General features: G+C 41.0%; 1 protein-coding gene across 4 annotated transcripts in view; it reads left to right on the forward strand.

Annotated features, from left to right (window-relative positions):
• The first annotated feature begins 3,876 nt into the window (after positions 1 to 3,876).
• The window catches only part of LOC122806376 (glutathione S-transferase Mu 5-like), a 175,666-nt gene continuing 164,416 nt past the window's right edge, over positions 3,877 to 15,126 (forward strand). For 2 of the 4 annotated variants that reach the window (XM_044076726.1, XM_044076727.1), the window contains exons 1-2: positions 4,853 to 4,983; positions 13,981 to 14,056. In XM_044076726.1, coding sequence (XP_043932661.1) covers positions 4,891 to 4,983; positions 13,981 to 14,056 — 169 coding nt within the window. In that variant the 5' untranslated portion in view covers positions 4,853 to 4,890. Of the gene's footprint in view, positions 4,156 to 4,852; positions 4,984 to 13,980; positions 14,057 to 15,126 lie in introns of those variants that run through there. The other 2 variants (XM_044076728.1, XM_044076730.1) reach the window with 2 other exon arrangements.

Genomic DNA, 15,126 nt, shown 5'->3' on the forward strand with positions numbered 1-15,126 from the left:
CTCGCCATGTTAAACTCATTTAACATAGCTAAACTAAAAAGCAACGGAGATCTTGCTTTCTCGTTGCTTTTAAACACTGTCGCTATGTTAAATGGGTTTAACATGAGACAGTTAAAATAAGCAACGGAGATCTCCGTGCTTATTTTAAAGTGTCTCGCCATGTTAAACCCATTTAACATAGCGAGACAGTGTTAAAATTGTGTTATACTAATGGAAAAAGTCCGGCGACGGACCTTTTTCCATTAGTATAACTCGATTTACAACGGGCACGCTGGCCAATCAGCGTGCACGTTTTTCGGCGGTCATGGTATAATATTCAGTACAGACTATCATTATGTTATAAAGGAGGCTTCCAATGTGTGCTATGTATAATGGCAGTGAGATGGTGTTATCAAATGTTCTACTTCATGCAGGACAGTTCCTATCTGGGCAGTTGTGCACTGTGAAGCAACATCAAAATGGCAAATGTCCAGATATTTTAGGACAAAAATGTACAGTTGCCTTGAATAGTTACATAAAACCATTATTTTATATTTGAAGCACCTAAATATTGTCTGCAACAGTGTAAACAAATCAAAGCAATTATGTATATATAAGAATGACTGAGCTTTTCTCACCAGGCTTCTGCTAAAAAGGGGATACTTATGACCTAGTCAGACTTTCCCATTAAACAAATGGAAATAAATAAATAAATGCATACATAAATAAATAAATCTTCAAAAATTACCTTTTATTTTGGTAATAAACTGAATTCCAGTCCTTTGTAGTAGCTGTGGGTGTGGTTTGTCCTGCAACATCTTAATATTTGTATAAAAAAGTCCCACTTTGAATACTTGGGAGAGGTGGCAACCATATAGTGACACTGTACAGTTATGCAAGAACAGTGTATGAAGTTAGGTGACAGCACACATACAAGAATTTATTGTATTTACCATGTGTTGATTTGCCATGGGGAACAAAGTATTAGAAAATATGAGGTAGTAAATTGGGTAGGATACTAGTCCTGTCACTGCTCTGACATAGCTATCTTGTGAGTGTTTTGGAACAGTAGCCGTAGTTTGAATGGCATTATATATGACTTATGGTTGTCAGATTGAGACTCAGTCACACATCAGGCATTGCAAACTGTTAGAAGGGTAACAAAAAACCTAGACTGTATTGAAGTTATCTACTTACAGATAACCACAGTGGGACCAGACTTAAATGCATACAGTTGTAATGTGGAAAGAGAAAGAAAAGTGTTGAAGAGCAAATTGTACAATGCAGTACCTCACCAAAATGCAGCATGTATACCACATAATGCACTTAATTACAAGACAGATGTCAGCACAAAATAAAACAAGAGATTAAAAGAATAGTCGAGTGTGACTATTAATGTTTCAACCATAGCTCTTGACTGAATCAGTTAATTTGAGACATTAGTCAAATAAGAGAGTGTGAACTAATATACATTCTCTATAAGGCTGTAAGTATAATCATTGTCATTATTTATTAAGGGTAATTCACCACATTTTCTACAAAGTCACCAGTTTTCGGAATGATCAAGAGGAGCAGAGGTACAATCCGAGTCAAAGTCATGGAGATCACTGAAAATCAAGGGCAATTGAGGGACATGGTTTGAAAAATGCATCACTTATGCTTCTAGAAAAATAGAAGCAACCAGGTCATAAAATCTGAGCACTTGGCTAGTATTCATATAGACTAGAAAATCAAAGGACCAGAAGACTGTCTACTAATGTCTGAACCTTGCATCACACATATGCTTTTTTACAGAGATACCTGCAGGTCAGAAAGCCACTGCACATAGCTAGTATTCAGAGATAAAAATAAATAAATAAATAAAATAAAATATGAAAAAAGAAAGAAAGGAGTATTTCTACTACTGTCTGAGCATTCAAATTCTTTTTACAGAGCTAGTGGCAGTTAGGTCATCGAATCACTTAACTTGCATTCAGAAATCAGCACAAAATAAAATACGGAAATGAAAGGAACAGAAAACTCCAGTTAATAATGTTTTAGCATTGCATTTCTCATATGCTTTCCTGCAAGATAGTAGCAGTCGGTACACAAAATTTCTGAAACGCTACTTTTCTCTGAGGATAAAATGCATGGGCAATACTAATAAATGACTCGAAAGCTGTTGTAAGTAAAACTGCAATTTGAGATGGAATCTGGTTAACACTTTTGAAACTTCCTGTAGGCACCCTTCCCCCAGCTCCCACAGCCAAAGCTCTGACATGCTCAAAAAGCCAGACTGATAATGTAAACAAAGACCAGAATCAAAACAAAAAATCCCTGGGACTGTCCTTTTAATGTATTTGTACTCTGCAGAGGTTTGGTGAGTGGGGCCTTCATTTTATGGAATTTGGAATTGTGGATTCAAAAAGCTACATTTCAAATTCCCAGAATTCTAATGGTCATGTTATATCCATGATGCAGCAATAGTAGTTATCAGTCATTCAGTAATACCCACAGGAGTATAACCTGGCCTACTATAGGACTGGGTTATTTTTTTTTCACTGCTGTTTAATATTTGTAGCACTAAATATGTTGCCCTGACAATACTAAAGTCATATAAAACTTCAGATTAACAGTTTTTTTAAACACCTTGTCTAGTTTTCCATAAATGATGGCAGAGACATAGCTAGGGCAGGGGGAAGCTACTTACGGGCACAAGGAGGTAGAATGTGTAAACGGTAGGTACCAATGGTGTGGATGTGCAGAACTAATAGTCAGAAAGGATTGCCAAAACTGCATTTGTGGTCACAACACAAGCAGAGTGTTGAAGCACTTTGTGTGTAGTCAAGTTTTATTAGCAAACTACTTGTTACATTCGTAGCAAGCAGCTTGAGCTCTATTTTTGGGTTCTCAACTTCACATTGAGGGGAAGACCAATTTTAGGAACTGCACAAGGTGATAGGTTACTTAGTTGCAGTTCTGAATTATTGTTTCTTACAGCAGACTCAAAGGTGGTATCTGCACAGCATAGGTGTTTACTATAAAGATACAGGCATCAAGAGCCAGCATGTATACAATTCATAAACTGAACATTTTTGTGAAAGTCACAGCAGTAGGATTATAGATCCATAGCAAATTAGAAATACTGTATTGAGCATAAAGTACATGCATGTTTAAGTATCTGCATTCCTTTTAAGCTATGTATGCATATCCTAATTTGTTTTTGTTAACCCAGAAAAAGCAAACAATACTCAGTGAAGTGGCCGTAGGTTATGTAGGATTTACACGAGTCGAGCACTGAAGTTAGACAACAAGGTCCAACTGAATGAAGTGGGTTAATATAACAGAACTCACGTCTTTACCACCAATTATTGTCATAATACCTTAGCCTAGCTTTTTAAAATAGATGCTTTTGCTTTATAATGTTTCCTGAATTCATATTTTTGAATTAATGCGTACGTTTAAAACAAGTCTTTTTTTAGGTCAGGTTATACCATTTATTTCAGTTTCCTTGCTTCTGGAGGTTTTCATTATCTTTCAGACTTTTGTATATCCATCTATCCATCAACAAGGTCTCTAAACTACTTGTCCAGGCGACTCACAGTAGTAGCCAGGTGAAATATCTCTCTCTCCTCATACTTTGGTCTGTTCTCATACAATTTGCAAATGTCTGGCAAATTATTGAGGACTAAAAATGACACACATCGGAGTTTCATGTTGTTGTTTGTCTTTCGGCTTTTCCCGGTTAGGGGTCGCCACAGCGGAACTCCGGTCCGCTAATGATTGGCAATTGTTTTTTTTTTTTATGGTGTCAAGTTGCCATAAGCTTCAGAAAATGCTTATTTAAAATGTGCCTAAGTACGATACACACAAAAACTGCATGTGCATTGTGCGTGGGAAGACACCTCTACTGCTCACAGCCACCTTAGCTTTAGGTGTATTTTAAAGTACAACACCTTCACTCTGGGGTCCTATCAGCAGCGTCCACAGTGGTGTCCGCCTTCAGGTTACGGTGACCTAAATTTTATTCGCGACAGTGATTGGATGTTTTGTAGCTAGTCGTGCCTAATTCTACTGAAGCTGTGGAATCTTTGCATTGATATGTGACAGTCCTGGGCGGTGTATTGCACTATCTACGGAGTAAAACACAAGACAGTCCAAATGGTGGTGATTCTGGCTTATTGGGATATTCGTGGGGTATGCAGCAAGTATTATTGTCGTTATATGTATAACAGGCCTTGTTTATCTTATTCAACTAAGGTGTTTGAGTGAAAAATTATGCTCAGTATGAGTTTTACTGGGGTGTTTTTTCTGTACTTATAAGGGGTTGTAAGTATGACCATGTGCACAGTAAAATGGGGGGGGGGGCTTGCTTGCTGCGGTGTAAAGGTGTGCAGCAGTGGACGTACAGGGAACTGTTTACTCAGGGTCGTAAGCTGAATAATTGCACATTAAATTATGCGACGTATTTATGTTTCTCAGTTTTAATTCAGGCTGTACCCTGAATTAGTAGTTTGGTTTTATATGCAACTTGAAGCTGATTAATTTGTTAAGGGGCAACACATGCTGATCTACATGGATTGCTTTCAGGTTCATTGTGTCTACCTTTTTGCTCGGGTATGGTTTGTTAAACAGTTACGGTACATTTAAAGTGATGTAAACGCTTACTGCCACCCCCACCCGTTTGTTTGCTCAGCGGTGGGCATGGAGTTTGACATTACCGCCCTTTGTGATTGACAGCAACAAAGGTCTAAGGCGGTAACGAAGAGTGACCCGCGGTGATTGCGCGTGTAGGTGTGGAATTCGTGATTGATTGTATTGTCTCTTTTCGGTAAGGATGCAGTATATAGTTTGTTTTATTAAGGATATAATTATATTTGTTAAAGTGAACTGTAAACAGTTTGGCGAAATTGAAGTGTATTAACCCACCAGATGCGCAGTGGTATGCCCCGCCCAAACCGCGCCTGTGACCATTTTGACTGCACCGCCCACCGTTTGATTGAAAGATGCCACCAAAAACACAAGGTAATTTAGACCTATATTTCGCCATTAATAAAGCAGTTTTTAAATATTTTTCGTGCTATATCACTAATCACTAAACACATTTTAAAATATTAGTGCTTTTAACGCAAGACATTGCCACATTTAATGTGAAATGTATATTTTCTTGAAAGAAGTAACTAACTCTAATTATTGGCATTATTTATTAAGAGTATGTCAAAAATCAAGACGCCAGCCTCTTCCTCTGTATACTCTTCTGTACTTCCTCATTCCACCACCAGTTCTTCTGTCCAGATGTCACACCAAGCACCTTTCTAGCAGTCTCCCTTAATAGTTCTGCTGTAGTTACCCAGCTGTTCGGTAACTTTCAGTGCCTGTCTTAACTCTTCCCTAAACTCCACCTCACAATCACCATTTATTAACTTCCACCATTTAATCCTTGGCACTGCTTTTACACTCCTCCTCCTCTTCTTGATCACCAACGTCATCCTACAGACCACCATTCTACGCTGCTTAACTACACTTACCCTGCCACCACTTTACAGTCTCCAATCTCCTTCAGACTGTCCCTCCTACATAGGATATAATCCACCTGTGTGCATCTTCCTCCACTCTTGTACGTCACCCTATGCTCCGCCCTCTTCTTAAAATACTTATTCACCGCAGCCATGTCCATCCTTTTCGCAAAATCCACAATCATCTGACCTTCTGCATTCCTCTCCTTAACACCATACCTACCCATCACTTCCTCATCCCCACTGTTCACTTTGCCAACATGCCCATTAAAGTCTGCTCCAATCACTAGTCTCTCGCCCTTGGGTACACTCACCACAACTTCCATCCAACTCACTCCAAAATTTCTCTTTCTCATCCATCGCACACCCAACTTGTGGTGCATGTGTACTAACATCCATCATTACACCATCAATTTCGAGCTTCATAAACCTCACTCTGTCAGGCACGCTCTTCACTGCTAAAACACTCTTGCCATATTGTTCCTTTAGTATAACCCCTACCCCATTTCTCCTGCCATCCACACCATGATGGAACAATTTGAACCCGTTTCCTAAACACCTGGCCTTACTTCCCTTCCATCTGGTTTCTTGCACGCACAATTTATCAACCTTCCTTCTCTCCATCATATCAGCTAGCTCTCTTCCTATACCAGTCATACTGCCAACATTCAAAGTTCCTACCCTCACTGCTACACTTCTAACCTTCCTCCTCTCTTCCTGCCTTCGCCCTCCTCTTCTCCTTCAGCCAACAGTAGCCCAATTTCCGCCAGCACCCTGTTGGCTAACAGTACTGCTGGCGGTCGTTGTTAACCCGGGCCTCGACCGATCCGGTATGGAAATATGAAATTTCTGCACCATAAATGTTGTGGTAGAATTTTTACGCCAGATGCCCTTCCTGACGCAACCCTCCCCATTTATCCGGGCTTGGGACCGGCACAAAGAAATGCACTGGCTTGTGCATCCCCAGTGGCTGGGTTCCATTCGTGTCATTATTGTGCTTACTAAATGCTCTGTTACATTTGCACTGCTTGTCAATCACGGCACATTGCTTTTGTGAATCCCCGCCCTCAGGCATGTCAATCACTGTGGGCACACCCATTCCTGCGTGAACTCGGTGGTGGGTTAATATAGCAATAACCCACGCCTGGGTGTGGTAATGCTGGATTTACCCACGGTTGGTGTGGTTTGGTCACGAGGGCGAAGCCCGAGTGGCCAAACAGCCAACCTTGGGTAAATCCAGCATTACCCATACCCAGAAGTGGGTTATTGCTATTATACAATGACATTATTTAAGAAAAAAAATAATTACTTTTCTTAAATAATGGCATTGTATAATGCCTCCTTGCTGCCCTTCCGCAGCTGTCTGGTATTCTGCGGCAGTTCTGATGTACTGCCCATGCGTATGCCTACGCAGTACATCAGAGCTGTGGGCAAAAGCAACAGAGAAAGCAAGATCTTAGTTGCTTTTTACAAACTGTTTCGCTATGGTAAATGGGTTTAACATAGCGAGACAGCTTTAAAAAAAAGCAACAGAGAATCTCCGTTGCTTTTTTTTAAAGCTGTCTCGCTATATAGCAAGACAGTGTGAAGCAACGGAGATTTTGCATTCTCTGTTGCTGTAAAAAAAAAAAAAGTTATAGTAATGGAAAAAGTCTGGGCGACTAGACCTTTTTCCATTACTATAACTCTGATTTACAACGTGCACGCTGACAAATCAGCGTGCACATTTTTGAATGTTAATGGGGGGTCATTGTATAATGCACTTCAATTTCACCAACAGTTTTGCCCAACTGTTAAGATGGGGTTACACAGCTCTTGTGGAGGAGTTCTACCTGGCTATAAGGCGTTAGCAACGGGAGCCTTGTAGTTGCATGTTGCACTGTGCAAAATGAAAGTAAAGCATCGACACAAGACTCTGCTCTCTGATGCTAAATGTCACACATCTTCTGTGACTAATATCGAAATGAATAAGGAACTCATACTTTGTGCATTCTGGCTTACACTTACAAGGTAAAGGACTTTCCATTGAAAGTGATGTGTATTAAAAACTTAATAGGTAGGGTACTGTGCTTGTACATAGTGCCTCACATACCTTTTGTAATAGTGTATCATTGGTAGCCCCTACCAGCAGTGCTGGCTTCTGACTTTGATCTGCAGTGTTGATAGTAAGCAGGAAGATCATTGGTCTCCCACCCGAATGTTTGCTGAATTGCTATAGTGCGGTATGTTGTGCATCTTGCTGATTTGCTGTGCCCTTAGCTTGGCAGCCTTATGCAGCCATCAATCAAGTAATCACAATCTGCACCTGGTGCAAGTTTGACTGTTCAAATTCTGGTAGCAGATAGATGTGGAGCCACCCCCCCCCCCCACACACACACACACACACGATTAACTGGAGAAGTTCTACGCTTGGTGTTCTTTGCCAGAGGTTTGTTTCTGCTGTAATTCAAGATAAAACAGAAGATTTTTTTTTCCTATCAAATTAATGCATTTTTTACACTGCAACTGCTTTGTTCTCTGCACTTGATTTACAGTGTACGGATACCTAGATAGCATAAAGTAGATTCGGGCCCAATGAGTCTATCCTGTTATTGATGCACTTGAGCACCAAACCGGCAATCTTGCGTCAAGAAGGGCTGCCCTGAACCTTTGTGGCAGAAGTGTGAATACAACCTGCTGGGGATTGCTGGAGGAAGATTTGATGTGGGCTTTCCTGTTGGTAGATGAAGTGTTTAATTTTTAGCTGTATTTAAACCTCTTGGTTGTGCATTGCCACATATGGCACCGTGGAGGCTACCGGTGCTCTGTATAGACTCAAACACCTTGGAACATAATTTTTTCTAGACATATGTTGGTGGAAACTTCCCACGCTTCTTGCTGCTCTGTGGGAAACTAGGCTGCGCAATGAGCAGTGTTGCCACACTTTATCATTCCTAGCCTTCAGTAGAGCGAGCCTTTTGTCAGTCCTAGTGCAAAAACTGGTTAAAAAAAAAACTGTTTTGTAATGGCAGGGCAGTTTCCCATCATTTATCTGGCCAGCCTGATTGACATGAGCATTCTGCGTCAGTGTAGTAAATTGCCTCATGTATACCGACAGCCACAAAAACCTTGTGTGTGAGAGATGCAATTACATTATGAAATTGGAATCTGTTCTCTCATGTGTAACAACAAACTTGGCATCAGACAGGTTGTCAACACACACTTCAGTTCACAGAAAATAAGGTCATGACACACGCACCACACACGCAGAGGTACTCACTAGAAGCCTATCAAAAGATCAGAAACTTTCCAAATGTAAACCACTTGCACACACCATTATGGAAACAGAAACCACTGCACGCAACATACACCAGTGTCTCACTCAGCAAAAACCCCATGGCAAAACACCTCCAAATCTAATGTCTTTGTCATAGGTGACTCCATAGTGTGAGACACGTCCCCCTCACCAAGCTGGACAAGAAGGTTACAGTCAGTTATCTGGCTCAGTCAAATCACTCCACACATACTGTTATGACTCTGTAATGGTCCATGTTGGGGTGAATGACTTGTAGCATACCTCTCTGGACTATATGAAGAGAGACATGACTGAAGTCTCAGATTGTGTCCCAGGCAGGTATGACTGAAGCCCAAAGTAGCATTCTGTGTTCACCCAGGATGCCACAGTATAAACAAAAAATGATAGACTTCAACAACTGGTTTACCTTCTGGTGTCAGCCCAGGGGGGTCCAATATCTGTCGGACTGGGAAGACCTGGTCAACAGGCTGCGGTGCTTTGCCAGAGATGAACTGCACCTGTCTTCAATAGGCTTTTTGGGTACTGGTAAAGGCACTTGCCTCCTCCATGGGGCTTTTTGTAGTTAGTTTCAACATTTCTGATGTAACAAAATCCGCTTGACATACCCAAGGTTCTGCTACTTATTAAGTGTCTAAATATGAAACTGCATTCCTTGGAAGATGCTGACGTCTGTGAACTCATTGAGACATGATTCAAGGTTAAGGAGAGCACACTGGTTGTGCAAGGCTACAATGCCTTCCCCACATTCAGACCTTAAAATAAGCATGAAAGGGAAAAGGTGGAGGTGTATCCATCTTTGTTAAAGCCAAGTACACCTCGGGATTGATCAAACGGTATGACTCTCTCTCGAACTACTCCATGTTCAATTGACTGTAGGCAAAATATCCTTTAGCATCATTGCTAGCTGTAGGTCCCCCACCATGAACCAAGAAAAGCACACTGCCTGCTGGGACTTGCCGGAGTCACTAGCCATGCAGCTCAACACCATGGTTACGGGAGATTTCAGATATCCTTCCATCAACTGGGTGACATACAGGAGTACAAACATGCTCGCCCAGAGGTTTATGAACTTTGTTCCAGCATATTTGTATTTACAGTCTGTACCCCCACAAAGGGCTGAAATGTGCTTGATGTAGTATTTACCAACATGGGAGGTCACTGCCTGGTGTGATGCCCTCCCTGGTAAGGTCGGGCCATAAATCTGTCCCGTTCAAAGGTAACTGTTTGACCCGACACCCCCACAGGAACAAAAAAAGTTTCTCAAGCAAACTGTAGCATACTTATGCGATGATATAAAAAGTGTTATAATCCCCCACAGTCAGACGACCACTACTTCTGTGCAGTGTTGTACACAAATGCCCTGTATAAACATTTAAGAAACTGTACTTGAGTGGATCAGGTCCTTCTAAAAAAACAAGACACCCTGGTGAACCTGAGGTATAATTAGTTTATATAACAAGCGGAAGAAACTGGTGTCTAAGACCAAGAGGGAACTGACTCTACAGAGGAAGAACACCCTCCAGAGCTTGAACGATCAAATCAGAAGTATTGTAAGTCTCTAAAGCTAATTATGAAGCTAAAATAGCTTCTCTAGCTAAGGATATTCCTAGTGCATTTTTAACTATGTTTGAAATATAAAAGGGAATGCCCAGCTATGTGTTGAACTGGTAGTAGACAGTAACACTCCTAACCAGAAGAAATTGCCAACCTTCTAGCTGACAGATTTGCTGCAGATTTCATCCCTCTGTCCCCACTAGCCATACCGCATAGCATATCTGAGGCCAGTCCTCTACCTATTCTCTCTAGAGATCAGGTCATATCTACACTTTCCAAGGCCAAAAACATGGCCTCAGTGGGGACCAGATAACATTGCAGGTTGCTTACTAAGTAATCTAAAACAGGACCTAGCAGACCCACTTTGCATTCTGTTTAACTATAGCCTGAAAACTGGCTTTGTTCAGCAGAGTGAAGTACAGCAGCTGTAATCCCCTTGCACGAAGGAGGGCCATCAACTGACCCTGGGAACTATAGACCCGTAAGTCTAACCAGTCTCGTGTACAAAACCATAGAAAGAATCTTAATGGACTTTATCAACAAGTACATACGTAACCATATTCTAGACCTGACCTTAACCCGGTTTGGCTTGGTTAAGGGTAGATTATGCTTATTAAACATAGCTGACTTCTTTGAGAGTCACCGAATCCCTGGAGGAAGGTAAGCCAGTACATACTGCCTATTTTGACCTAGTAAAGGCTTTTCACACAATCCCCCAACTTTGGTATCATTAAGTTCTCCCAGCTGGGGATTAACCCTTGTGTCACTTGATGGGTAACCAATTGGATCACTGACGGAACACATACTGTCAGTTGGTTAGTCTGCCTTTACCGGTATGCTATTCACTAGTGGTTTACGACAAGATTCTGTGCTGGGCCCTTTTACTGTTTGTCGGGAAGTCCAGGCTAAAGTAGACTGCCTCTGGCTTACCAAGTTTGCTGACTGCGAATTGTGTGCAAACATGGAGTCTCACAACAGTGCTAACATATTACAGGAGGGGCTAACACAAACAAATGGCAATCTAAAATTAAATGCAAAAAAGTGCATTATCCCCTTTGCGAAGTGGAATTCCCTGCCATTTGCAATATTGACAGCACCACCCTAGGTTCAAACCCAGTGGTGCGAGAACTGGGAACACAAGCAGATGGCAATCTGAACTTCAACCACCAATTTTCCGTAGTAGTAAGGAAAGCCTTCTATGTTAAGGCCATCACATCAGTTCTAAGGGTGTTTATAATTCCACTGTACTCAACCCTTCTCAGACCATGAATAGAGTTCAAGGCTCCGTTTTGCATGTACCTCACCAGACACCTGCATTAGCTGGGGAGACCTCAGACGTTTCTCACAAAGAAAATTCAGGGCCTCCAAATCTTGACTTGTATGGATAGACTGATAGCTCTGTCGCTGTACTCTATATTTCATAGGCTGCTGAGGGGCATCTTGTGCCTGGCCTACAGGGCAGTCTCCTGCCCTGCCCTGATGGAAATGTTGCATATCTGCAAGTCAAATGGCAGAAGAGTCACTTGCTCTAGGGATCTGAACCTAGCCTGTGACATAAACCAAAACATGCTGGTGAGACGGATACCTCCCAAAGATTGCTACTGCTCTGGAATGAACTTCTGATTCATGTGAAGCAAAGCTCCTCCCTGACCTTATTCAAGCACAGCCTAGACGAATGGATAGGAGACCTCAAATTCACCCTGGGGTGGCACCCATGTCCCTCATGGACAAGGGAAGTCGGTGTTGATCATAGACTTGCTATGTGAATTGCATCCATTTAACAAAGGACAATTGGGGCAATTTGGGACTAACCTGGCTAGGTGTGCAAGGACTCTAGGGCTGCAAGCCTAGTAAATTCCTATAAACATGTATGTTAAAAATGGTCAACAGATCTGTACAAAACTGTTATCCTTTTGTGTGTGTGAGATTCCAGGGCAGTAAATAACTGGTTATAATTGGTCAGTATCAAAGTCAGAGTTCATTATTGTGGTATGATTATACTTCAAGGTTTGCTGCTGTGCATCCAAGAAGTTACTCTGCTCCACAGTAGTGTAGATTGGTAATGCAGTAATAATCAGTAATGATGCATATTACTCTACTGCGTCCCAGTGGGTTACGTTAAGTGTGTTGGTAATATGTACTTTTTGTCAAACCTTTGCTCTACATTATGTAGTGCTTGAAGTGCCAGATACATCTTTTTTTTTTTGTGAACAGATGATGGTTTTAGGCTGCTGCTTTGCAAAGAAGAAACCTGAAAATGGTGCTTTCAGTATGGTGATGTCACTGAATTTGGAAAGTTTTTACTTCATCCTTATTGTTAGGGAAAAGCATGAAGTATGTACATAGACTTTGGGTGCACTGCTGTACATGCACAAAGACAAGTCTGGAGCTCTTTGTGTTATATGGGATACAATAAATGTGTGGAACAGGGTTAAATAAAATGTGTACAAATTGTGAAGTTGTGGTGGTGTATGCGCCTCGCAGTACTTAATTCACTAGATGCTGTAATGTATTCAAGAACACGGGCAAATCATTTTCAGGCTAGTTCATGGATCGGAAGGCACATGTTTAAAGAAAAAAATGTGCCAGTGGTGTAGATGGGATAAGGATGTGTCAAACAAAAATGCACAATACATATAAACTGAAAATGATGCAATTTGCTAGATATCATAGAAGCTAGTGGTGTGACAAACTGGTGAATCTTGAAAGGTTAGCCAGGAAAGTTATGCTACCTGTTAACTAGACTTGGTTGGAAATGAAGACCAGTGAAATCCCTTGAAACTCTTGTTTCAAGCAGACAGAGGTAGCTAGAAGTTTTGAATAGCCTACACGTTGTGTTCTGCACTGCACCTTTTCAGCACTGAGCTTGATAATGGCAAAGGTGTTTAACTCATGTTGATCCACAGAATGCTTTCTGGTTGTATTCTTCAGTGATTTTGATTGAAACATTTTTCAGTGGATGCAGGCTGTGAGGCTGCGGTGGTGCAGCTGTTAGTGTTGTCCCCTCACAGCAAGAGGTTCTCCAGTTCGATTCTCGGCTGGAGCACCCTCTGTTTGGAGTCTGCATGTCCTCCCCGCGGTCAAGTGACATGTAAAGACATGCAGGTAGTTGCGTGCGTGAATGGGTGCGTCTTCGGGCTGGCACCTCGACACCATAAAAATCTACTGCCAATCCTAAGCGGACCGGCGTTCCTCTGTGGTGATCCCTAACCGGGAAAAGCCAAAAGACATTACTATCAGTGGATGCAGGCAGTGAATGTCTGCATTTTTTTTTTTGTTGTCAAATGGGAAAGGGCTGGGTTCAGTCCTCTGTATAAGTAGGATAGCAATTATTTATTGGTTTATTGATTGTTCCTGTGAGGGTTATGAGGGAGCTGTTCACCTTGTAAAATTGTTTATATAGGGGAAGGAGCCAGGGGAAAATGCTGATTAGCTATGCATGTGTGTGCTTTGCTTGACCAAGATTTTTAATTTAACCAGGTCTGCTTCTCTCCAAATGTAAAAGCGTAACCTGAGCATCCTCATATTTGTGACTTAACCATGGTCATCATTGCTGTCATCCTTTTGATCGGGCTTTAATTTTAAATTACACTTTAAACAGAGGCAATTAAATAAGTTCATTATTTTGATGTTCATTACTGTTTTTGGTCTTTTTAGCTGGCCCAACCAATCCGTCTACTTTTGGAATATACCGGGACAGCCTATGAGAATAAACTTTATAGTTGTGGAAAAGGTATGTTTTGTAAATTTATACAACTCTTAACATTTGTAAAACCTGGCATAACTTTCATTTCTGGATGGGTTCAGTGGACCAGCTTGCGGAATTTGGAAAAACCTAAGGCAACTAACTAGTGTTAGCACTCCCTGGGTAGAAGAAAGCAATTTGACCCCAGCCTTAATGGGCTTAAACTCAGCGTCCTCCCCAAAAAAAAAAATTCTAGCAGTTATTTATGCTATTTTCGTATAGAGCAAATTCTCCTCGTGTATTTAACATGCATACAGGTTTTTCTTAAATTACAACAGACTGATTACAAACAGGGAAAAAAGTTCAAACAAACCTAACAGTCAAAAAAAAAATCCCACAAAATATTTATTATTGGCGCTTTCGTACAGGCAGTACTATGTACTTCTTCAGACAACTCTTTCCCAACAAAACCTCTCATTATGCACCCATTCTGAATAATACAGTAAGACTTGTATATGTAAAAAAAATCTTAGAAAGCACCAGCACTGAATATGAAAAAAGTCTGTATTAGTCATCCTAAAACTGAATAAAAATGTCTATTTGTATGAATCAGTACACATATAAGGAAAAAAGGAAGAAAAAATTGAGAACGGTATTTGTTTACCTAACTGCATATCAAAATGTGCAAAAGCTATTCAGATATGTATTGTTACTGTCAAGACTGACGTGTGAACATATAGATTTATGTGATGCAGCTCAAAATTGTTCAGTTAGTCATTACAAATCATACTGAGGTAACTAATACCGGCTGTGCTAATGCTATGACATAAGGGTCTTGGTACATTGCATTATAATATGTAATATTTTAGTCATGTCTTTTGTATCACACTGCAAAATCACTGAAACATGCATGACATGGTGCTTGATTTAGACAGGCAGTAAATCTTTCTGATTGTGGCAAAGGCATGCATTGTCATAATTACTTCTGGTGGGTTTATGTTGTACTTATGGGAATTCACCTGTGGTGTAACACCTATGCTTCTGGACCGAGGCAGCAGTTAAATTATGCCATATCTACTATACACCTCTTAAAACAACCTCTAAGGCCAAACAGCCCA

The sequence above is a fragment of the Protopterus annectens genome, chromosome 7.part0, assembly GCF_019279795.1.
Source record: "Protopterus annectens isolate FY-2018-M chromosome 7.part0, PAN1.0, whole genome shotgun sequence".
Lineage (NCBI taxonomy): Eukaryota > Metazoa > Chordata > Ceratodontiformes > Protopteridae > Protopterus > Protopterus annectens.